The 25,797-nt window shown below is 37.7% G+C and overlaps 1 protein-coding gene across 4 annotated transcripts in view; it reads right to left on the reverse strand.

The window, feature by feature from the left end:
* SLC9A9 (solute carrier family 9 member A9) overlaps nucleotides 1-25,797 on the reverse strand; it is a 254,648-nt gene that overhangs the window by 5,563 nt on the left and 223,288 nt on the right. For all 4 annotated transcript variants that reach the window (XR_012043292.1, XM_072866766.1, XM_072866763.1 and 1 more), the window contains one exon: nucleotides 77-182. Coding sequence is in view for 3 of the 4 variants with exons in the window: in XM_072866766.1 (XP_072722867.1) it covers nucleotides 77-182 (106 nt within the window). In the remaining variant the exon portion in view is untranslated. The remainder of the gene's footprint in view (nucleotides 1-76; nucleotides 183-25,797) is intronic.

The following is a 25,797-nucleotide window of genomic DNA, read 5'->3' on the forward strand; positions in this document are numbered from 1 at the left end:
TTTGGTAAAGCGTTTCATTGAGTATGGCAGGTTTTGGATTACATCTTAAATACAATAAACCAAGCTAGGTACTTACACTATATGCACTGGAGCTGGTCAGAAGCCTGGCAACAGGATTACACCATTCAGGTAATGTCGTTGTGAGAGGTGGACCGGCGTGGGTTAAGATAGGTTTTAGGTATCTGTGAAGCTTGTTAAAGAAATTTCCCATACAGATGTTGATACTAACATGCCTCTCTATTACACAAAGAAGTTTCATTTTAAAGCATAAGGGAATCATCTAACTGAATGGAAACACAGAAATTACCACTCTTTACCCACCCATTACTGCATACATTCACCTGTCATCAGTCTTGTCTAATGTTTTTCAGTAACAACAACAACAAAAAAACCCGAACAAAACAAAAAACCAAACAAACCCCCAAAACACTTGATGCTCAAAGTCTGTCTTGAAGGGTACCAGAACTAGCTGAAGGGGATGTGTCATGGGATACCTAAATGCAGTAGGAGCTGAAAGAGAGGAAATGTGCACTAGATTATCCTGTTTACTATTCTCATCTACTGTTTGCTGTAAGTGTGATCTCTTATGCAATTTTAACAGGAAACAATTTAAGATGCAACTGTATCAGCTACTTTATGTAAGAACAGTAGTGAACGTTTTCTTAAACACATATACTCAGCCTTTTGTAAAATCAGTGCATTTCTTCAATAGGCAAAGTATAGTCATTAAATATTAAGTTTCTTTATTGCTAGGAGTGTACATAAGTTCTCTGTAATACTTTATTTTCAGCATTCAATGCATTTGTTTTACACTTCATACATCAATGCTCCTTTATATAAAATTAGGTAAATAAGTTAGGAACACGCTTTACGCTATTGTCTTGCACCTGTCTTTCCAATCTTTTCATCCCAAAGTGCTTTATTGAGATAAAAGAAAAACTTGCTCATCTTGAGCAATTATATCATCCTTGTATCTGTCAATAACAGCTCTCCCATGAGTCCCTCAAGTTGACTTATCTTCTCTGCTACTTTTACTTGCAAAGTAATTTTCAGTGTTCTTTGGGAAGCAGGTCTGTCAGCTATTTTTGCTGCTAGGGAAAATTTGCTTTATTGATTGTCATCCCACTTTCTCCCCCCTGCTCCTTTCTCTCTCTTTCTTGCTTGTGCTCTCTCCCTCCCTCCCTCTCTCTCTCTGTCTGCCTCCTTAAAGAAAGAAAGGAACAAATGTAAAACTGAGTAGAGTGATTCAAGCTCTGCAGCAATACTGTAGAAATACTGAGTAAGTGGGGCTTAAACCTAACCATTCCAGTGCCTCCTTTTCTTTCATTATTGATTGTTTATGGTATTGCTGCTTTACACACAAAGTACAAATTATGTATCCTGAAGAAACTGTTATGTGAAACATCCTTACCTTTGTCACAGATTGAAAGGCTAAATAATTTGCTCTGCTGTCCTCTATGCTACAGCCATGGAAGCTGTTCTGTAGTATCTCAGGTGTGTGTGTATGTGGTTTTTGTGTATTTTCTAAAAATTAAATTACATCTGTCAGAAGATTGTGTGATTCCTTCATCCAAGGTCATATACTGACTTAGTGTGAAAAATTAATTATGAATCTACTTGAAAAAAAAATGGTAAGATTTTAATATAAATTCTAATTGGAACCATGATCAAGGTGGAAATCTCATGAGATCAAATTGTGTAGGGAAAGTTTAGATCCTCTTGCTTCTGTAGGAGTAAAATAAAACCAAACAATCCTTTTCTGATCCACTCCCAATCTTATTTTAAACCTCAAGAAAGAAAACCTCCAAAGTGCCAAGCCGTTAAGAGCTATTATTAAAAAGCAATGTATAAAAGCCGTTGATTAGAGTTGTTTTGTTTTCAACACTTCAGAAAAACCTAATTAAAAGGCCAAAAATGGAAATAGGAGCCTAATTCTAGGTTTTTAATATTTGGAAATATTTGCTTTGTTAGTACAAACAGCTTGAATTATTTGAACTGAGTTGTCAGACCTAGCATGAAAAATGCAGGCTTGTAATGGAAGTTGCATTTGATTATACTGATTTCTGTCTGCTCTGTTCTTGTATTCTCTTCCAGAATAAGTAACTGAAGATGAATATTACTCTGCATTTCCTCCTCAATCTGATGATCTCTCAGCTAGGCCTTACTTATAAGCAGCCTTATAACTTTATAATGAGCTCTATAGCTCTCAGTAAAAATTTGACCCATTTTCCTCCTGTGCTTGCATGAAGCCCAGCACCACATCAGATAGGAATAGGGGCTGCATGTTGAAACAGGCAATCTACTTGGCTGCCACAGTAGTCGTCAGTCTTTTGAGCCACCACCACTTTTAGCATAAACTTTTGTGTCTGGTGTGTTTAACTGGTTGCTATGTATGCACATTGATGTTTTTAAGTTGAGTGATGGCTTCATTTTGGGCTGCAACAGGTCCTCTAAGTCCCCTTCCTTTTGTGCTTGTTTGAACATGTTTGTTGTGTATTGTCCATGCTTCTGCTTTGGAGCCTCTTGAGATGCAGTTTAAAGTGAAGACAATCTTCTTGTGCTGCTTGTGATGCTTCGGATTCTGTAATAAATTATTTACCTCTTTGTTCCTTATTTAACTAGTTATTATTTAGCCCACTAAAGGAACTTAAATTGCACTGGCCTATTTTTCATTGTTTTAATAACCTATCCCATAAATGTTTCCTCTTTATTGTTGACACAGTTGCTTTATAGTATTACAGACATAGTCACATCATTCAGTGCAGCATGAAAGAGGAATTCTGATCCATGTGCAGTGCTGGCATTTCAAAAGTGTATCAGACACGGGTCTACAGCATTTTAAGGCTGGCAAGAAGTCTTATCACACTCCAGCTCCTCTGGTTGCATCCCCCAGCATATCTAGGGAGAAATAATTCCAGTAGTGTAATAGAAAAAGGTAGATTTTGCACTAAGGCTGCTTTAAAAATTGGAAGAAACTAAGTGTAAAACTCTTAGCATAACTCAGAAATTACTGCTGAACCAAATTAATGCCTGCCTAATTCAAGGATAGCAGGATAGCAGGAAAAGATAGCAGGAAAACATTGTATCAATCAACCCACTTCTAGATTTGTACTTCAGTCCTCTATGGGCAGTCTCAGATTCTACACCATACAATATACTCTGTTAAAGAACATTATTAGTATTGTAAAGGTGGTAACTTTTAAGTTGGGAAATTGAATTCAGGATGCCTGTATATGCACACATATAGAACTTTAATCTGTATACAGTGCTGGCACGTTAGCATGCCTTTACTTTCATAATCAAATACCAATTTTTCCATTGACTCCCCACATCTCCAGGCTTCTATTCTCAGTTCACATGCCCAGAAAAGTTTACCCTGGGTCCCCTCATTGCTATTTGAACATCCCTTTGCTCAGGCAGTTCGTCTTCCCTTGCCACTAGCTAGGCACAGTTCCTCTGCCTTCCTGTCTTACTGACACCAGACTCAACATCTAAATCTGTTTACCCCTTCCTCGTTCAGCTTCTGTCTCTTCTGAGTTTGACTCATATGATGTCCTTTTCTGTACTGCCCAGCAATAAGCAAATAAGGCAATGCTGTTGCAGACAAGAGAGTTGGCAAGTGTCTGAACAACGTAGTCTAAAGTGGAACCACAGGCAGGTTGTTCACTGGGGCTGATGAGGCTGAGCAATTCAAACAGGGGCTGTGGGAGGGTACAGCATGCTCAATAGCAACAGGACCTTCAGAATTTAGCTCTTGAAATTGAAGAGCTTGGTTGGTTTTTTTTTTTTTGGAAAGTATATGAATAGCCAATTTTTCAGAGTTTCACAATGTGATCTAGTTTAGGATAGAGTTTCAAAGAAATGGCAAAAGACATCTCTAGGGCGGAATATGAGGTCTTTGCTCTAAGTACAGTGCATTTAAAAATAATCTCATGAGGATTTATCAGGAACAAAACTATGGAATTGTTTGATCCCCCCCCCCCAATGTTATGCCTGAAACAAACATCTATTATGGAAATTTCCCTCCTATGTAGCTACTGTTTCATAAAAATACAGGTAATCTGAACCAGAGTTTTCAAGTGAGAAGTCTCAGGTCATCTTGATGAGAAACACTACTGCCACTAGCCATATTGCAGAACATTTAGGATTTCCATTATGCAGAAAACTCTGAGATTTCAAAATAGTTTTTGCATCATATCAGGATGAAGAATCAGAATCTCAAAATTTCTGTTCTTCCAGCCAATAAGCATCAAATGACCACACTTTGTTAAATTGACATGTTCTGTCCAAATCTTGATAATGTTGGTAAAATCACTATTTGTCTTCTTGATAAACAGCATTAGCATGTTCAAATAGGGAAAAAATATTCTGGCAGAAATGTTGTGGCTGTTTTCAATCAGACTTAAAGGAGGTTCACTTTTCTTTTGTTGGAGGAACAGAGTCCTAGTTCAACTGTGGTTCTACTGAAAAGCATAATAGTAACTGCCATGCCCTCAATTTTAGTATGCTTGACTAGAACCTTTGAGAGAGAAATAACTTGTAGTTTTTTTGGGGGAACCCACCCCACAACCCAAAAAACCAAAACCACAAACCAACCACAACAACCGCCCCCCCCCCCCAAAAAAAAACAAAAAACCCCAAAAAAACCAAAAAAACCCCAAACAAAAACCAACAAACCCAAACCAAACCACCCATGAGCAGATGATGTGGCCACAGTTAGACACACAGTTAGACACAGACACAGTGGCCACAACATATGGCAGCTCTGCTTCAGCTCTGTAAAGCCCTGCATCTGTACCAGAAGGTGTTTTGCTTTTTTGCCTCATGGCGTAATGGAGGCTCTGTAACTCAAGGTAATCCCATTCTCCCCAAAGGCAAATATGCTCACAGTATAATATTTATTATTAAAAAGCTCCAAAGTACAGGAATTCTTGTGATACTAGTTAAAATTACATATAGCAATTTTTCCAGAGACTATTTTCCTATAATCAAACTGTGCTATAAATACACATTTGTTAAAAATACGTTATTTAATATTCTATTGCTAGGTGCTATATTTCTGCTGTAGGCATAAGGCTCTAGAGGTAAATGTTGCCACTTCCAGAATCCTTCCTTTGTGCAATGTTTTTAGGATTTCTTGAGGTTTGCAGACTTTTGTTTTAAAGTGTTCCTTTTGTGAACATTTTTATTTAAGTCTGAGTTTGTACATTAGCTATGTCTTGAGTTTAAAATTACTTTGTTGTATTTATGAAGAACCATACATAAGAAGGGTATCAAAGATGTCAATTCTGTTCGTTCAATCTATTTTCTGTAGTAATGAGAAATGATGTTTTGTTCCTTTGTAGAGTTTTTTGGTTGGTGGCTTTTTTTTTTTTTGAGAATGATTTTGATATTAGCTATATGATAGCCTAAAGAGCAAACATTTCCATTTTGGTAGTGTTTGAGTGGGAGGAGGCAAACCATGAAACTTTGATTAACTGGCTAAGTTCTGCATGTGGCTGACTCCTGCTAACACATGACTAAGATTATATGGTTACTTTATACAACAGCTTGTGCGCGTGACTGAGCTGGTGAAGCACAGAGACATCTCCAGGTCTTAAGTGCATGCACAGCAGATTAAAATCACACAAAGAAGGAGAGGTTTTTTGCAAGAGCCAGGAGGTGACTCCTCTAAAGAGGGTGATATTTTCTCATGTACCATGGAAGTTTCTTCAGAGGATGGGGAGCTATCAGTGTAGACTGGTTGAAAAGTGCAGGCCGTGGCTATATTAGATTTAATTGTTCGATTACAGGAATAACAGGTATGTTTTTGAAAAGACCGTGAGATCTACAGTGACTTAACATGTAAAGATAACCTAATCTGCACTGTGCAGAAAGCTGAGAAGGAATCACTAAATCTGGTATAAATGATATTTTAACCCATAGTTGTTACTAGTGAATTCTGCTCTAGTTCTTTGTGACTTTCTTCTCTTTTTATGGAGTGGTTTAAAAAAAAAAAAAATCCCACTACTGTTGTAACTTAAAATACTAAACAACCGAGGATAAATGGAATCATACTGTAGTCCTGCAAAGCCAAATCATCAGGTCTCTCTCTTTTTTCTTTTTTTTTTTAAAAGATTCATTCTTTCTGTCTGTCTTTGTCTTTCTCATGTCTGAGAGCAGGGAGGGTGGATGAAAATCAGTTGTAATAAAAACTAGTTCAATGCATTCTTATAGGAAAGTCTGTCTGTCACATTCTAGAGCCAGATGTAGTGTCAGACCCAAAGAATTAACTCAGGCTTTTATGCAGACTATGGCTAAAAATTTGCTGCTTTCAACTTTGAAACTGGAAGCATTGCAGAGATGTGGGCAAAATGGAGGAAGTTAATAGAACTGATCTTAGTCAGGTCTTTTTATAGATAAGTAGCTGCAGACTGAGAAGTGGCTTGTTCTCTAGTATGCACTGAGTAAAATGTCTGGGATATTTGCATACCATGGGCTTCTAGTTGTGAGCTCACTGAAGCAGACAGGAAAATTGAGGCATCTTACTCAAGTTATTTGAAGCCTATTATATCCTGAATATAACACCTCCATGCAAAGAAAAAATCCAAGACATAAAAGGAGACTTGCTTATATAATTGATGAGTGGTTAATGCAGCTACTATTGAAAATAGAACAATAGGGCATGCAAAAGGATAGAAGAATACTCATATAAGATTCAAAAGGAATATATGAACAGGCACTAATGTCAGATGAATTAACATTAGAAAGAGCTTTGGAAGATGCAGACTATGTGAGGCAGCTAAAGAGAAGAAGAAAGAACCTCCCTGACATCAGTTGTATAATAACAAGGAAATGATCCTCTAACAAAAGAAACCCCAACCAAAATACAAACAACTAAAAAAAATGCACCAACAGAGATGCATAGGTGTGAGCTACACACACAATGAAGAGATAAGACTATGTTGCGCTAGTGACATCAGCATTGATGACATGCATGTGACTTTTCAGAAAAATGTGTGATTCAAAGTTGACATCATTGGTAGGATTCATGTTCCCTATCTTCAGACACCTTATAGTAGGCTATCTGAAAGAAATCTAATCTACCAGTCTTACTTTATCATCAATAAAGAGAAATGTCCAAATCCCAAGGCAGTTAGTCTCATCCTGCAGTGCTGGAGTTAATTGGAATGAATTGAAACCAGGATGAGTTTCTTTCCCTTTATTGACTATAAAAGAGTCTGAACAACTAGATTAGAGTTAGATGGCTAATAATTAAGTATCTAAAGTTTGGTGAAAAGAATTTCACTTCAGGACATAAGAAAATAGAACCCCTGAGGCAAAATATAGGAAACCAAACACAACATCCTCCATACCAAGGAAACTAGGAGTGTATGAAAGGCATCCATTTTCATAATTAGGAATTACTATATTAAATGTATTTAGAAGAAAAAAGATAAAAGTAATATAAACTTCTGTGTAATAAATATGCTATCAAAGCCAGCAGCAGAAACAAACTTTAAAATCATTAAGCTTGTGAAAACCTGAATGAACATGGAGTTCATAAAAATAAATTTCACCTTGGAGAAAACTTAAAAAGATTTCCTAGTGCGTTTGAAGGCACACAAAATTTCTCAGGACATTGCAAAACTGGTCTACCTGTGGCTTGGCAACAGGGTTTCTTTTCCTGCAGAAAAGGAACTTCTGCACATGGTACATCTTTAGTGTGATTACAAAACTGGAGAAACCATTGGCATGAGTAAGCTAAATTATTGCATTAGAAAAGATGAACGCTGGTGTGACCTGGCTGTGCATAGGCCCTTAAGGCCTTAAAAAGACTCTGATGCCAGCTGCCTTAGATGAGATCACTTTCAAGCTCTTCACATGAAGCGCATTTGTTGTATAAAATGCTTCAGCCCTGGTGCTGGCAGAGGGAATGGATGTAGAAGAGCGAGCAAGTTAGCAGGGATTTCTGCACTGTGTGGAAAACTATGTTTTATCAGAATGTCCTTGGCATCACTATCTGCCCGAGAAGTATTCCAGAAAACAGATGTGTGAAGAATGAGGACTGGCACCAGTTACACGCCTTGCTAATGACAATCTAATACCAGTGGCACCACAAATCTAATAATCTGTAAGATGCAGGGAGAGTAAACCTTAAAGATTAAATGCAGTGAAGTACAACTACAAATTGGTTTTGATCAAATGAACTACTTCAAGCGCATCATAAAGGAAGAGAGAAAAGGTCTGATCCAAATAAAGTGAAAGCTATAAAGCTTTTAAAAACCTTTCATCAATAAATTGTATTGGGTACAATGAACTTGCACCTACTAAGACAGGTACTGAGGATAGCAATGGTCGTAGTGCCTCTACCCTAGGAGAGGAGAACTTGGGGACCAGGAGGGTGGTGGAAGGAGTGGGTAGCAAGAGAGTAATGTGAACAAGACTTTCCAAACAAGATGGGCATCATTCTGCTCAAGCTAAAATACTACAGTGAAAGCAAGGCAATAAAATGGCTGCTAGAACTTTGTGAGCAACAGCTGGAGTAATATTCTTTGCTATGGCACTCTGGTGACAAGGATTGAGAGCTAAAGCCAGTGCACCAAAATTGTACTCAAATAGGAAAATAATTATTTGGCATTTTTTCAGGAAGTCAGATCAGATATTTCATCATTACATAGATATAACAGCACAATAACAGTTAAAATAGTTCACAGACCTGTGGAGACTGTTTTTGACAAATCTCCAGCTTCTGCATTGCCAAGGTTCAGAGGATGCTCTCACAGTTATAAAGGTACAACTTGAAAGGAAAATATTGAACCCCTATGAGAAAATCCTGTAAAGAACTTCTTTTCTTGTGCAATTTTGTTGAAGGATGAGCTATGACCATGGAGGAAGGCTTGGAGGAACAATGTGTCTTATATTCTGATGCTTGCCTGTGTTTGTAAAGATGCTGACAAAAACAGAGAAACAAAAGTGATAATTTACTCTCTCTCAAAAAAAAAAAAAAAAAAGGGGATGATCTGTATAAAAATAACAGACTCTCTCTTCCTCTATCAGAAGTCTGTGGAATAAAGAGTTAAATGAGGAGATGGGTGTCATGCCACAAGGGAAGAGAACAGTAGCTCCAAAGAAAATGAAAATTCTGAAAAAGTTTTTTGAGGACTAGTTGGCACAGTAGTGAAGACAGACCAGAGCACTATTCTCTTGGCCCAGTATGAGTGTACAAACAGAACTGTGATCAGGGATGTGTGTATCCCTATAGAACATAAAAGCAGGGCACCAAGGTGACCTGTTCTGGGTGAAGCCCATGCCAAAGCTGACAGCAACAGGATAACATACAATGTATTCATGAAATTATATTATTGCTTATTTGTACAGTTGTGAGAAACCATACTCATTCCGGATATGGAAGTAGATTACAAACCAGTGTGACAAGATCAGGATGTGGTTTAGCACTTTCGTGGAAGAGTATTTTACTCAGTAATGTGTTGTACTTCTGGCCAGTTAGGTAATAAGTAAGAGGCGCTGGGAGTGACTTAAAAAAAGCAGTCTTTTAATCTCCCTATGCTGAGCTGCTGAGAGCAGGATAGCCTTTGTAAAGCCTTGTTAATAGAAAGCTTGTTTAGTTTAATATATCCTCTGAGAATCTCTAGTCCTGTGAGCAGATTGGTCCAAAGATTATGTCTTCAGATTCTTCAGCAGCTTTTTCCAATGTGTAGCCTATGTTATATGCACAGTTAACTAGCTGGATGAGGTTGGAAGTCTCTAATAGGTTTGTGAAGAAAGCACATTAAGAAGTGGACGGCTCAGTGTTGAGGAAGGGAAGATATATTGCACAGGAATAGGTTCTGCTGTAATCCAAAGAAAGCAGACTTCTGGCAAGCCAGATCTTTGTTTTTGTAAAGATACTTTAAAATAGAGAAAGACCAGTTAGAAAACCCTCGTGATATAATGTTCCCTAAGAGGTATGCAAATTTCAGTGCAAAGAACAATTGAGGATAATGAATTATGGCAGATATCCTAGCAAAAAAACCCCCAAAAAATATTTTTACTGAACAAGGATAATAGCAGCTTTTATACTGCTAGGAGTGAAAGAAATGTGAGGTATTTATCCTAATATTACAGTTTAAAATTCTAAATTGGTAAAACAGGATATGTTGTTTAGGAACAGTGGCAGATTAAAATAGCAGTACAGAGGATACATATTAAGAGAGATCAAACTGCCTTTTGATCAGCAGAGAAGCTTTATATTTGATAAAACAGAAATAGGAGAAACTAGTACTAGATTTCCAGTTGGGACAGTTCATCTCACTGCTTCTATCACCACACTAGTCTGGATCGGGATAACCAAATTCTTAATATCTGTCTTTGCATGAAAGGCTTTTCCTGTGAGTCTGTGAATGCTCGAGAAAAGTATGTTGAGTGAGGACAGTGTGCTGTAATGGAAAAAGTTTGAGACACATGGGACAAGGGGAGGGTGGGGTGGGAACAACATAAATTTTTTTTGCAAGTGTGACAAGTGACTTTTATGGTTTGGTTAGAAATATAGTTGGGCAAAAGTGAAAAAATAAGATTATTTCTGCTAGAGTGAAGATTTGAAGGGGATATAATTACGCAAAGCTATGGTATTCCAGATGAGAAGCCGCAATGAGAATTTCTAAGCCTTTCTTCTGTTTTACTACATTTTTAAAGGAATGTGGGAACTTAATGAAATTAAAGGGCACTCACTTTCAGGCAAAAAGAAAGATGTATGATCTTACAGCAGGTGCAGCAATTCAAGGTGCAGCAATCATTGCCTGAAGAAATCATGGAGCCTGTGATAAATGGAAGTGTAATCTGACACTGTAACACAATTACAGCTGTGCAAGCCAAGGCAAGGGGGGTGCCGGACCTTAAGCCTCTGGCAGGGGTGAGGGAATTCCCCCACTTTGTTCCGTACAACCCACAAGATGTACTTGGAGGGTTTTCTTTCTTCCATCTGCTGCTGGAACATCAGCATGATGGTAAAGGATCTGCTACAGTATGAGGAAATCTGTGCCCTTGCAATGTTGTCATTGCTGTGGTTGGCTAAAGTATACAATGCTTTTATAATGATTTTTAATGCATTATTTTGACGTGTTATTAGAGATGTTGCAGCTATTACTCAGGCATCGGTTTCAGAGAGGTTAAGCCAGTCTCTTAAAGCTTGCCTACCTCATTTCTGGCAGTTCATTATGTTTCCAGTGAAAGATTCTGGAAACAGATTAGGAAAGATACTTTTGTTTTAATTTGGCATCATTCACTTCTATTTATTGGTGCAATATACTGCGCACATGAACCAATGCTGGCACTGACCCAAATACAGGCAATAATAGAAGTGGGGAAAAGTACAATGCAGCATGAATGAGCATGAGGTTTTCTCATTCTCAGTGTTCCATTACAGATGGAGAGGTCAGCTATTGGGGTTTCAGTCATGAGTTGCTCATAATACAAAAGCTAGCTATACTATGCATGAGCAAGTGTAGCTGTTCCGTGAATGGGATTTTGTTAAGAAACACATTCATTGAGATCACTGCTTTTCTTTTCCTTTCCCATCTCTGACAACTCCTGCACTCAAGTCCTAATCCAGGTCTGTTTTCAAAACTGTTTGCCACTCAGATTTCACTCTAATGGCTTGTTTCCAAATACCTTCACATTTTAATTGATTTAGACCTAGGTTTGTATTCAAAAGCCTAACTCTGTGCGAACTTATGCTCAGTTCATTTCCTTTTTTCACAGCTATTTTTTCCCCATATAAAATTGATGTAGTCACTTGTTTCAGTGAACTTTAAAATTATTGCTTGGCTGTTGATGACAGCTTGGTTGGATGACAGCATTTGGATAGCTAAGCCCATTAATCTGTTTTACCCCTGTGAGAGAGCATAAGAAGGAATTTGGCTACTTGAAGGCACTTGATTTCTCCAAGTTCTTCCAAAATTTTGTTGCATGTAGAAGGGACCTGTTTTCAGCAGTGCAGTTAACTCCCTCCAGCATGTTTACATAGCTCTGCAATCGGCTGTGGAAGGGAGGCAAAGCATGGTCCTTTCTTCTTTGAGGCTTCAGCTTTCAGGTTTTATGTTAGCAGCCTTGCTTTCTTTGGTTTCCAGGAATGCCTATGGCTAAGACCTGGCAGATATCAAAATGACTGCTAGGCCTGTGAGGAGCATGGGTAGCCTGGCCCTATAAATAACCGATCTTTGGCAATGGCATGGCTAGCGCTAATTCAGGAACAACCAGAGCACTCTAGTATAGAGGGCAGAAGATCAAGCAAAGAACTGAAATCTTGTCTGGACCTGTGTTTCTCAAAGTATGAAAGAGCTTTGAGCAGCAGCAGGTATGACATGCCTCCTGCTTTCCATATGAGCTAAGGCAATGGACCAGGCTCACTGTGTGTGAACTGCAAGAGTCCTGTAAGGTGTTTGAAAGTGGAAATCTGAATATAATATAGGTTAGGTTGATTTGCCCTTCTAACTGAGGTGGTGTCAGTTATGTGTGGTCTAAGGGCTGAATTATTCATGCTGAATTATAATAAGCTCTTATCTAGAGCTTCACCGTTAAGACTCCCAAGGCAAGGCATTCCTTGGCATGTCAACCAGTGACTGAGGTCATGTAGTCCTTCAAGGCCCTGTCGAACAGAGGCATGCAATACTGCCACAGGCACCTGAATTAGTAAGGCTTTCCGGTACTCTGGTATGGACCGCTACATCTAGATTTCTGTCTTGTTAATTAATAATCCAAATTGAAGGTCACCTATTTTTTTATTAGGAGGATAATAACCTCTAAATTTTTTTGAATCAAAATCCATGATGGTACCTTTAAAAAAAAACAAACAAAAAACAACCCAAAGAAACCCAAAACCCAAACAAACACCTCCCCCAACAAAACAAAAAAAACCCCAACTCCCAAAACCTGTAGAAAGGTTTCTAAAAGGTTTTCAAAAAAACCCCCAACTCCCAAAAAACCTGTAGAAAGTGTGGAAACTTAAAACACATTGCTAAGCTTACTGGGTATCTTAGCAGTAGCAGTCATATTTTTGAGTTTACATATTAATGAATTTTATGTAACACTGCAGTATAGAAATGGCTGTTATCAAGATATGCTCTTAGAAGACACAGAGCTTGCAGAAATGAGATGCCTGAAAGGTTAAATTCTTCTAGAAAAAATTAAAAAGAAATAAGAAAAGGGTCAAATAAATGTTTTGGTGTTGCCAAAATTGGAAATTATTACTATCTTGCACTAGACATATTTAAATTTTCAAGAAATTATTTTAAACTAGACTACACCTATCTTTACCCTGTTTACTGTGGAATCTGGGGACTAAGTATCAAATGGGCTTAATATTGCAAATTGTCAAAAATTAAAAAAAAAACCAAAAAACCAGCCCAGCATTAGTGAATCATAATTAGTTTAAAATCACATAATATAAATTTTAAAAGTAAACTCTTATCTTCTGGTGTTTGGTACTAGAAACCTTCTCCAATCTCTGTAATATAGCCCTTGGAGATAGACCATTTTAGGCTGTATTTGGAACTTTTTTCCTGTTGCTTTCAAGGAAGAAGAGAACTGTAACACAGTGACAGTAACATCTATTTAACCTACATATAAGGCTGTTGAGAATGTTTTTATAGAAAATAGATCTTGTCAGACAAATCTAACTTTATCCTTGGATGAAATTACAAGTTAGATAAAAATGACCTGCATTTAATAAGCTTTGTTAAGGCATTCGGAATGGCATTATGATAAAAAATTAGCTCTCTACAGTACCAATAAGACATGCATTAAATTGATTAAGAATTGGCTGGTTGATAGAGCTGAAATAGTAATCGTCAGTGGAGAACTGCCATGAATTGGTGAGTGTTTCAATGCAGGTTTTGGAGGGGTCAATAGAGAATTTGTTATTCAAGAATTTCACCAGTATGAAAATGCTGATGATAAAACATATGGATGATGCAGACTAAATCGTGATAAGGACATAGCAGTCATGTATACATACCTTGATTGCCTGGTAAGCTGGTCTCATTTAAATATATTTCCTCTATTTGCATTCCTGAAAACAAATAAGCAAGGAGGGCCAAACTTCCCTGCAGTGCTTGTGGGTTGTAGTGACAAGACTTTTCATGAGTTCTGAGGAAGGTGATGCATGCAAACACTGAGCAGAGAATAAAAGTAGTATGCGAACGCTCCTGTATTAGACACTAGTGAGACCAGTGCTGGAATACCATGCCCAATGTGGTGGTCCATGTTTTAAAGTGGTTTTCAAAAGGTTGGGAAGGATGTAAGAAAGAAAAAGCCCCCTCATTCTTCCCCCAAAATACTAAAAATAAAGGAACAGGTAAACTAGTGACTTAATGAACTCTTTAAGTACCTTTTCATGAAAAAATACATGATACTGGAATGTTTTTGTAAAAAAAAAAAATAAAAATACAGGCAATAAGCTAAACCTGTGCTAAAATACACAAAACAGATGTTTTGACAGCGACTAACCCGTGGAAAATATTCCTAAGGGAAGTAATGAACTCTCCATTGCTGATATTTTCTGATCAGGAATGGATACCTTCTTGATACCTGGTATCCTTTAGCTCGCACAAGTTTCTGAAATCAATACAGGATGAAATTTAAGAGTCTGATGGCCAGGAGTTCAGACTTGATAATGTAAAAGGCCCTGTGCAGCCTAAAATTTAAGCTTTATGAATTTAATTAGTTAACACCTTAGAAGCCCTTTGACACCAGGAAAGTCATAGGAATGCTCACTCAAGTTAATTCCCTCTGGAAAGATAGTTGGCTTAGTATCTGAGAAATATGTAATCTTTAAGCAACTTTTTTTGTATTTTCTTAATTTCTTTTGAGCCTAGTTGTCCCAGGTTATGTCTGTGTGACTACACTTGCTAAACCCTACCTTTCTAGTTACTTAGCTCTGCTTCATTTAGCTTGCTAACATTCTGTGGAAGAAGCACATCATCTAAGCTCCTCTTTATTTCTCTACCAGTGGAATAAGTATTTCATTATCTTTGGGTGTGAACCTGTAGTTCTTGAATGAGTTTTATAACACTGTATTGGCTTTGTGCTCAATTATAATCATTAGCTTCAAGTTTGTCAACAACAGACTGCAGAGGACACAACTCATTTAGCATCTTGAGAAAATTTCTGTGTGCAAGGTGTTTAGAATTAAAGTAAATTTTTTTTTTTAAACTCCTGTCTCCAACATACATTAATACAATTACAGTAATGGACTATTCTCTCTTATTCTGGAAAAATATCTCCAAATCACATGGAAGATCTAATGGAAATTGACATCGACATCGGTTCCAACGTTTGTCTATCTCTGCAGAACTGTTGTTGTTAGTATGCTGTGGCAAGGCATTTGATGGTGCATAGGGAAAGCACTATCCCAGCCAGGATATGATTAGTGATGGACAGCTTTCAGAGGGGGTTGGGGTTTAACCTGGCAGGCAGCTAAACACCACACAGCCATTTGCTCACTCCCTGCCCCCAGTGGGATATAAGGGGGGAAGTAAAATTTGTGGCTTGCGATAAAGACAGTTTAATAGGACAGAAAAGGAAGGGAAACTAATAAATAATAATGATAAAAGAATGTACAAAACAAATGATGCACAATGCAATTGCTCACCACCTGCTGACTGATGTCCAACCAGTTCCTGAGCAGTGGTTGCCGCACCCCGACCAACTCCCCCCAGTTTCTATACTGAGCATGACGTCATATGGTATGGAATAGCCCTTTGGCCAGTTGGGGTCAGCTGTCCCGGCTGTGCCCCCTCCCAGCTTCTCACTGTCAGGGCATGAGAAACTGAAAAGTCCTTGACCAGTGTAAGTATTACTTAACACACTGATGTTTAGTTGTTGCTATCAACATTATTCTCATACTAAATCCAAAACATAGCACTATACCAGCTACTAGGAAGAAAATGAACTCTATCCCAGCTGAAAGCAGGACAGAGGGTCAAATGTTTATTTTGCTATAGGTGTCACACACAATAGGTGTCCTAGGCAATAGATACCTTCAGTACTGTCAAAGAAGCTGACTTAAAGCTGTGTTAACTAGACTCAGTCTTCATGAACATCATGATGACAAATGTGAATGACTCGTGAACAGTAGTAAAACTACCGGGTTGTGGCAGTATCTACAATGCTAGTTTTGTGCATGGCCTATATCACCCTGGATAGCTGGGACCATCCTTGCTCCACGCTGTGTCTGTCTTCACTCCTGTGCTATCCAGTTCCCATCCTAGTGTTTTGCGCAGCTGCTGCTTCTCCTGGAGAAGGGCTGCTTTTTCCTCCTTTCTGCCTGTCCAGTGGTGCTACTTCCTCTGCTCCCTAAAGAGCCAGAGCAAACTTGTGTGTGATCAGCTGGGGGTGTCTGGACCTAGGAAAACAGCAGCAAAGAAGGCAGCAGTGTTGGGGCAGGGTGTTCCCAGTGCCTCTGCCTGTGACAATTTCTCTCCCAGGGACAGATGCTCATCTTCTGGGGAGTTAGTGAGATACAAGAGAGAGATACTAGGTATGGTCTCTGGAAACCTGATTAACTCCTTCTCCAGAAGGCTTAATAGTGTGGCAGTAGCTGGTAGGTAGCGTGTGACGATTTGTGGGTATCAGTATCATGAAAAACTTAAATGAGGTTGCCTCTCCTTAGTTTCACTTCAGCAGCCCTGAGGGGACAATTTTGTTTCATCCAGTTGGATCTTTGGCGTTGCCATGATCCAGATGAGGGATTATGACACCTTTACTAAAAAAATAATTTTTTTTGCCTCTATAGCTAATAATTTTCTTCCAGAGCACCATTGGAGCAGCCGCCTCTGCTATTTTTGGCATACACACCTCTAGACTGCAGACAAGAGCTCTCTGTTTGCCCCTTCGTAAATTATGATTTTCTGTATCTGAGTGTGATGGTGGGTGTTATCCTGTGTTCTGTCACAGTAGTTCTTGACTATTGCACATCCAGGAAAGCTCTTTTTGATCAGTGAGGGACTCAAACTACAATTTCTGCTAGACGCTAAATTAACTTTTATAATAGAAATACCTTTGATTTCTCAGATGAAAATGTTTCTGGGTTTAGATGCCTGACACTTCAATGAAAAGTCAGAATTTTCCAAGGGCATTTTCATTCAGTTGAAAGCTGCTTTTTCTGTTGAAAACAGTTTTGAGGGAAAATATTTGACCAGCACAGTTAAGGCCCCACTATATGTACAAATACAGCTTTGTCTCACCTAGGATAGTAGTCAAGGACAGAGGATTATAAGTATTTTGAGTTGAGGATGGCTATGTAAGTCTGACCTCAGTACTAAGCAACGTCTTTGAACACCTTTTGAAGGAAAAGGGTAATCCAAGGACATGAAGTTGCATGGAAAATTAGATAAAATGCAGTGTGTTTTTAACAAAAGCCAATTGTGTCAGACTATACTGGTATCTATCTTTGATAAGATAAATAATTTGCTAGACAAGGTTGAAGTAACAGATCAAATATATATGTAGGTTTAAGTAAAGCATATAAGGTACATTGCCTCATGGGAAAATATTATTCAAGAGAGAGACAAAAGGGAATAGTACACATTAGAAGATAGATAAGAAATTAATTTCCTGTTCAGCCAGCTTGGGTCATGTTACAAAGGGCGTTTAAGAATGGAGAGAAGCTGTATGGGGTGTGCCTCAGGCCTTAGTCTTGGGAACAGTCCTGTTACATATAAGTGAGGTTGATGCATAAAGTAGTGTTCATAAGGAGATTTCATAAACAGGTGCAAAACAAAACCAGGATGGTGTCACCAGTACTGAGGGGGATGAGATTACTCTACTTGAGCAAAGAGATAATCTTGAGGACAGCAATAATAGAAAGGGAATAAATTTAATAGTATAAAATAGTTAGGTACCTAGTGACTAATAAAACGAGAACACACTGCAAGACATTCTTGTTTAATACATTTTTCTCCTTAGCTGGCAAGTCCTTATTTTTATATAACTGGTAACATCACTTTATACGGCAAGGAGAGCTTCTTAGTAGTTGCAGTGCAAAAGCAGCATGGCTTTGAGTGTCAGTAAACAGATGCAATTTGCTCAAGAATTGCTTAGATAAATTACTTGGGCACAAGGAAATTTGTCATACCTCAAGAACAGCTTTTTGGGATGCTTCTTGTAATTTGTAGATTTGGTTATGTGAAGATGCCACTTGAATAACATGGACTTATGTTTGTTTGCAACCCTGTGGATGTGTGTGCAAATATATTCACAAATTATCTTCTTTTCAGTGGGGGCCATCAAGCATTAGAGTGGGGAAATGGAATTAATTTGATCCACTAGGCTTGTGACACATTTTTAAAAGCAAAAGCATGTAAAAAAATGTGTCAGTTTGTTTAAAAGCATTGGATAACAATGTTTTCCTATGTTTCAAGTTTGATTCTTGCTTAAATGTTTGGCTTGAATCTTATTTTTGTTCTGATAACTTTGCCAAGTGTTTAATTACTAACTGCTCTTTGCATACTTGTCATTAGAAACTATACTCATAAGGTATAATCATACTTTACACTTCTGTCAGGCACCATATTTCAGTGCTTTACAAATATTACTTGAACTTTACAAAAATATGCCATCATCTGAGTTCAGGAGATGGGAATCCTAGTTCAGTCAATGATTGCCTTGTAAATGCATTTTTCAGTTTAGTAATCCTGTTTTACAGAACGATAACGTGATATTTGACCTACTTGACAGGTATGTTGTAATCTGCTCTGTTTCTGAGAATTTATTAACGCAGCGCGCTCTGGTTCTTATTTAAAGTATCTTTAAAATATCTTCAAAAAGAGTTACCATTTGAAAAGCAGAGGCTTTTGTATCCATAGTTCAAACTCTAGGTAAGTAGACAGATTTTCAAAAGAACACGACAGTTCTCACCAAGTATTGTGGCCTGTAATGTTAACTATTTTAAATTCACACTGTGATTGTCCAACAAATGAGTTTTTTTTTTTTAAGGGGCTATGTCTTAAAACCTTGGTATTAGTTATTTTTGAGACTGAAAGAGACTTGAAACTGGAAAAAATGAAGATCAAAAGGAATTAAAATAGGGTGACTTTTTATAAAAACATAAGGTACTCTATCATTGGAGTGACTTAGTTCCAGTTTGAATGCCAAGTTTTTAATATCACCATCAGTTATGCTGATTTACAAAGTAGACAGAGGTAAAATAAGGCAGGTAGTATAACACTTTGGCAGTCTTAATCTGAGACAGCATTTTAAACGATAATGTGTTTAGATGACAGATTCATATGCAGAGTATAACGATTTGTGTCTTTATCTGCAGTAATGCCATCAACCTAAATAAACCTGAAATTTACTCTTGCTCATCTCACTTTACTGAACTCTTTTTAAATTCACTTTACTCATCTGACTTTTGCAATCATGGGTCTCAAATAGCTTAATCCTAAACCATTCTATTGAGAAGATGGTAAGAGGCACTTTCTATTAAAACCTCTAAAAAATGTTATTGGCACAAGTAAGTGTTATCTGATTAGATCTTTTTCATGAAGTCAGCTCTGACAGCAAATTAAGCTGCATGTCATGATAAGATTACATTGTCATTTAAAAAAGAAAATGCCCCCTGCTTTTGAACTGTGTGATGGTATAAAAGAAATGGAACAATACCAGAGGTTCGAAATTAGCAGTAGTAGATACGTACCTAAAGGAAAAGGATGGGGAAGGAATCATACTGCAATTTGAACTCCAGTTGGTTATAATTATTTACTTCAGCTTCCTTATTGTAAGAGTTCATCCATTGTGGCCATTGAGCCTGCTTGTTCTTAAGTGATATAAATGGTACTTGGATACCTACGCTATTACTTTAATGTTTCAGCCAGTGTTGGCAACAGGTTGTGTGTACACACTGAGGAATGGTATTTGACACATAATCTGTCTTGGAATTAGGAAACCATCTGAGCCTTGAATAAAAGCTAGATGTCTTTAGCTTTGAATCTTTTGGCCTGTTTGCAAATGTCTGTTTTGTATTTTGTTTCCTAGCATTTGCATTCAAGCGCTTATGCAGTGAACAAAAAGAAGCATCTTTCTTGCGCCTTACAGCAATAAAAACAAGAGCAGCTAGCCAGATGTCCAGTAGCATTAAGGCTACTTTAGAAGTTATCTTTCTGAACAGTTTTGTTGGTTTTGATTTTTGCGCTCTTCTGTAAGAAGGAATCCACAGTATGTGGAGTTTACAGGCTTCCACTTTTTTTTATGGATCATGGAAAAGAGTCATTAATCTTAGTTAATGTGGGTTTATGTATATACCGCTTAGGTTTTATGCAGCAATTTTCCTGCAAATGTCTGAACTTTCCTAATCGATAATCTTTGTAGGGTTGTGTACAAGACACTCTTTTGGACCTGCTAGAAATTCTATGAGACTTCTCAACTTTTGTTAATTCGTTTGTGTCCTAGGGAACAAAGTCCTGAATTGCTGTAAATTTGCTGTAATGTTGATTTGATTCTTCATCCTCTGTACTTGCTGACTCCTTAATTAATTAATGCAAGTTTGTTTAGGTTAATGGTATTATTGCAGATGAGTAGACACAAATCATTACATACAGCATATGAATCTGTCATCTAAACATATTTTCCTTTCAAATGCTGTCTCAGATTAAGACTGCCAAAGTGCTATACTGCCTGCCTTATTTTACCTTTATCTACTTTGCAAATACTTTTACAAGATGCTTAAACAAAGATTTACCAGTTTATGTGTTATATTTTTTTAGATGTTGCAAATGATTTCTCTTTTTCTACCAAAACAAAGATGAAAAAGGGAAAATTAATCATTGATAAGCAATTGTAAATGACAAATTCCAGAAAAGCGTGTTTAACAAGAACTTAAAATGAAAGGACTGACTCTTAAAATTCAATTTTCCTCCAGCCAGGTTACTGTTCAGTGATGCTGTCTAGCAGGAGGAGAAATTGATTTCCTAAAAATCTGTAGACTATGCTCAATAATCATAAGTTGATGGTTTTTACCATTTTTGCTAGTATGGTAATGAAAACAATACTGGAGTGATACTAGAAACTATGGAAATAAACTGTTGTGTTAAACTATTAAAGGCAGTTATTGGAGTAATATGACCCTGTGCTAATACATGATGATATTTTGGTGTCCTGTGGTAAACAGTTTGGTGAACTCACATGATTTCCAAGATGACAAGTCTGCCACATTAAAAAGGAAAACTAAATCTGACTTTTATATGGTTCACAAGGCAGTGAAATGTGTTGGAAAGTGTATGACACAAACTAAAAGGTCTACATTCCTCCTAGTCTTCTACTGACTTTGTTTCTGATATTTGACATGCCACTTAACTTTACCTAGCTTTCCTTTTTTTGCCTCTGATATTAGTGGTAAGGACAGTAATCTTATCAAGCACTTTGAAATCTATGGGTAAAAAATTTGTCACATATGATTCATAGGTATCCTTTTTGAAAGATATTCGTGGAGGAATTCAAGGGCTGAACTAGGGGGGGTGGGGGAAGGGAATTCAGCCACTCTTGCTGCCAAACACACTTGTTCCAAGCAAGAGCTGAGCATAGGAGGGTGGTGGTGGTGTACTGTAACAACGTATGGCTGTCCTTCACTGTGTTTGTGAATACCAGTTACTATAAAAATAACAAAAGACTCTCTCTGTATAATTCCCTCCTTGATTTCCTTTTTTTTTTCCTAGTTATTTCTCTCATAGTATCAGGCTGATTGTCACTTACGGTAAAGCACTCTGACAATGTGAGAAAGGTGCCTGAGAAGTGCACATTTCCACTCCTGTCACTCTGGTGGTATTCTCCTGTGAACCTTGTCAGGCAAGCAAACTGAAAGGAGCCTGTGACATATGAAGTGGAAGGAATTTAAGACACAGAAAGGTTTAATAGCAGAGCACTCTTTTGACCTCACAGTTTTGACAAAGAAACTCTTATAACATTATCTTGAGAGGCAAGCAGAAGGCTTTTTTTTTTTCCCTGAAAGAAAAGATGACAGCAGATTATATTTTATGGCTGCAGCAACATTGTCTGAATGGGTGAATCAGGCTCTTGTGTTAGTTTAAGGGTGAGACAGAACTTTGAACAGACCTAGCATTGTTTTGAGATGCTGTGTGTCAGGTAGTCTTATTTGCCTGTATCTCGGTTCCATCACTGAGGAAACTGAGACAACTCATTCAGTCTTTAGCTGTACCCTGCTGAGCTACATCAACTTCAAGTTCTGTCCCTAGCATCAACAATGTACAGAAAATACTCTTCAGTTTCCTTGAGGAATTGAGGCTGTGGCAGGTCCCAAGTCCCAGGTAGTATTTGTGGCCCTGCTGTATGAAGTCATTCTTTTTTACTCTATATTGCATGGTCTTTACCTGCAGAGTTTGACTTTCAGTTAAGGCCTAGCAGCAGTTCCCTCTGTGTGTATGTGGGATAGCATTAGGGGATGGCCTAACAAAGGGTGGAAAATTCAAATACACAATACCAGTGTTATCCCACAAGTGTGAGGTTGTTTACCCCGTGCGTGAGACGCCAATACTAATATTATTTTGATTCTCTTATTGGCAGTTTAGTGCTGCCTAAAAGCACCCCACTCAGACTAGACAGTGTGTTGTAATCTAAATGGTATGTGTTATAAAACACTTCATGACCAAATGAAACATTATTTCAAGGAAATTATCTACACAATGGTCAAAAATGAGCTCTGTAGTACTCATTACAAGTGCTAGTAAGTTTTACTTCATGGTACTCCTGTGACAATAAGAAAGCTCAATTATTTGAACAACTATTTCAATTTTGAACATTTTTTCAATAACCAGGGGATGATTGTTTTAGGAAAGACTTGTGATTCACTTTCTTCTCTCCTCCAGTTCTGGGCCTGCCCTAAAAATCTTTGTGTCTCAGATGCCAAGATAAACTATTGCACATGTGCATTTGGGCATACTCCATAAAAATTAATGGGAGCTTGGAGAGATTGGGAGGTAGTAATAAGGGATGAGGAATAGCGTAATTGGATGAATTTTGCATTTGGGTGGCTGTCGGGCAAGCTAGATGGAGGGGTTGGAGGAGGAGGCTCACCAACTTAGTCGTTGTCTTATGCTCACTCCTGATGTTTGGATGGAGAATGAGGAGGTGAGAGACCACCTGCAATGGGAAGGTGGACAGAAAAAGGACTAGCATGTGCACTGATCTCTGAAACATGAACAAAAGAGGTTTGAGGAAAAAAAATGGGTTTTGTGGAAAAACATGAGTTTGTATCGTAGTGCACACTGCATACACAAAGGGCTGAATGACAATAGTAGAGATATTTTCTAACTTCTGAAGCTGTAACACAGTGCAGCTTTAAAAGAAGAGCAAAGCATTTTGGTGTGCTGCTGTTATTAAGAGTGAGATCCTGCTAAGGGGTTGCTGACTTGTCCACTAGATTTCAGACTTGGTGATGATTAGTCATGCTAAATCCCATGGGTGTTCATGTACGTAGTCTGTTCTCCTTTTTTTTTTTTTTCCTGTTCCTTTTGGACTTTCTTTTCTGTTTCCCCAGATTTTCTGATTGACATAATTTTCATGGATTTGCCCCACCGAATCATTAATCTCTCACTCAGGATTAAGAGTAGTTCTTCTACATCAATTTGTCAGCATCCTAGCTCACGTTATCTACCTATTAAATTTTCCAGAAAGCATGTGTTTATTTTGTGTTGCCCCTCACCCTTCCATTGAGTTTTCTTAGAAAAATACTTGACAAACTTTAAATAGTTAACATTCGTTAAAATGTTTTCTTAAAACTGTCACAGACACACATCTCTACCACACTCTCTCCAAAATCAAACAAATCCTACCCCTAAATGCCCAAATAAGATGCAATGATTGTTAATTATCAATGTTTCAATACCGCAATCTATTCTGCTGCCATATACTGACTGATAATTTCCTTCTATATCTTTCTCTATCTTATCTCCATATGGTATTATCTTGCAGGTTGTTGTCCTGTAGCGTGTGGGGGAGCTTTCTGTTTGGTTTCTGTGCGGTGTCGAGCACAGTGGAGCCTTCAGTTTGTTACTGAAGGTTCTGAGAACAAATAGAATAGCAATAACAATAAAAATATAAACATGATTTTGCATTTATATTGTGTAGGAGTTTTCTATCACGACGTTTATATACACACTCTCCTTCATACTCCACCCCCAAATTTTAGGTATAAAATGAGATTTAAAATTAAAATGGTGCCCATTCATATGATTTTACATTGTTCAGTTAAAGATAAAAATTAAAACTAGAAAAAAATTTAAAAAATCAAACCCTAAGAAGTAATAAAGAAACAATATGTTTTTATTGCTTTTAATTTTGTTGTCTTTCAGCTTGCTCTTACTCAGTACCCTTTTACCCAATGCAGGAGTGATTTCTTAAAAATGAGTTTCCCTTTGGCTTTTGGGCATTAATGCACTGATTTTCTTTCTACTACTGAATATTATCTGATTCTGAAACTGGCTACAATGAATTATAGAATGTTCCTGTCAATCACAGCTGCTTATCTGAGTTTTATTGGGGCTGCAATTGAAAATTCCTTGATAGTGTGATGTTGGAGCTTAGGTATTTTCTCACAAGGGCCAAATTGTGTTCTCTTCCTCCTTGCCCCTCTGCCTGCATTGCATCCATGACCAGCTGCAGTGGTTATAATCTCATGCAAAGTGTTGGGGTGAATCTCTGTGCGCGTTTCACCTTGTGAAATGTGAGGGATGCAATAGTAGGAAGGAGGCGTTAGCTGAGACTGGGAACTAGCTGAGTTCATCAGCTATTCTTAAGCACTGCAGCAACACTGTTGGTGCAGCAGTTGCTGAAAGGTGAAGCTATTGCTGCCCTATAATTCATGAAGGAAGGAAGATTCTGACCCAATGCACACAGCCTCTTTTCCTAGGTTTTGCAGGATACTGCTTGCTTCCCCTTTACCTGTCCAACTCCCAGGAGATGTTAGAATAACATAATGTTCAGATATCTGTCCCCAAACTAACAAATGCTATTAATAATTCATAATTTTGTTTGTCAGCAAGGGTTGTGTTTACAAGGGCACTATAACTTTAAATCATGAGCAAAATTTAATGAAAACTGTACTGGGAAAGAATAAATGAAAGCATAAAGATTTTATAAAGTGATGGTAGGAAATTAATTTGTAGAAAAGAAACTAAAACAATGCAATTGTGAAGTATGGAAAAAGAACTTAACACACTAAACCCACCATTTTCCTTATCTATATGACAGAGCTGAGTAAAGGCAGTATTCATTTTTTATTTAATCTCTCTGTGTTTGTGCATAGCATAATATTAAGTCTAATTTCTGTCCAACTACAGTATTGATCTCTGCTTCTTCAGAGAACTCATAAAACAAAGATAAAACATCATTTTTGCAAGTTGTTTCATGCATCTTCTGTTTTATATTTTATATAAGTAGGTTGTGTCATATACTTTGTGGAAAATTTGGTTTAAATTGATGAAACATAGCATAAGCCAAAGCAGTCATATGACTTCTGGCGCAGCACAGTCTTGGTGTTTAGGAAGTCTCAGGGAGTTAGCAAGAAGGCAGGATTCAAAAAAATGTAACCAGGGGGAAACAGTGTGCCTTGGACAGATTTTCACACTCCCTTCCCTGTTTGCATTTCCGAGTAAATAAAACATCTTGGGAAATAAGTAAGCAAAGAACCTCTATGTGTTAATGAAAGTGTGATAACACGTTAGCACAGCTGAGCACAGTACTTTCTCATGAGACTGTAGGCTGGTGCTGGATGCACCTGAGAGGTGCCTAGCAAATCAAGGTCTTGGC

Source organism: Ciconia boyciana, chromosome 7, assembly GCF_034638445.1.
Source record: "Ciconia boyciana chromosome 7, ASM3463844v1, whole genome shotgun sequence".
In the NCBI taxonomy this organism is placed as follows: Eukaryota; Metazoa; Chordata; class Aves; order Ciconiiformes; family Ciconiidae; genus Ciconia; species Ciconia boyciana.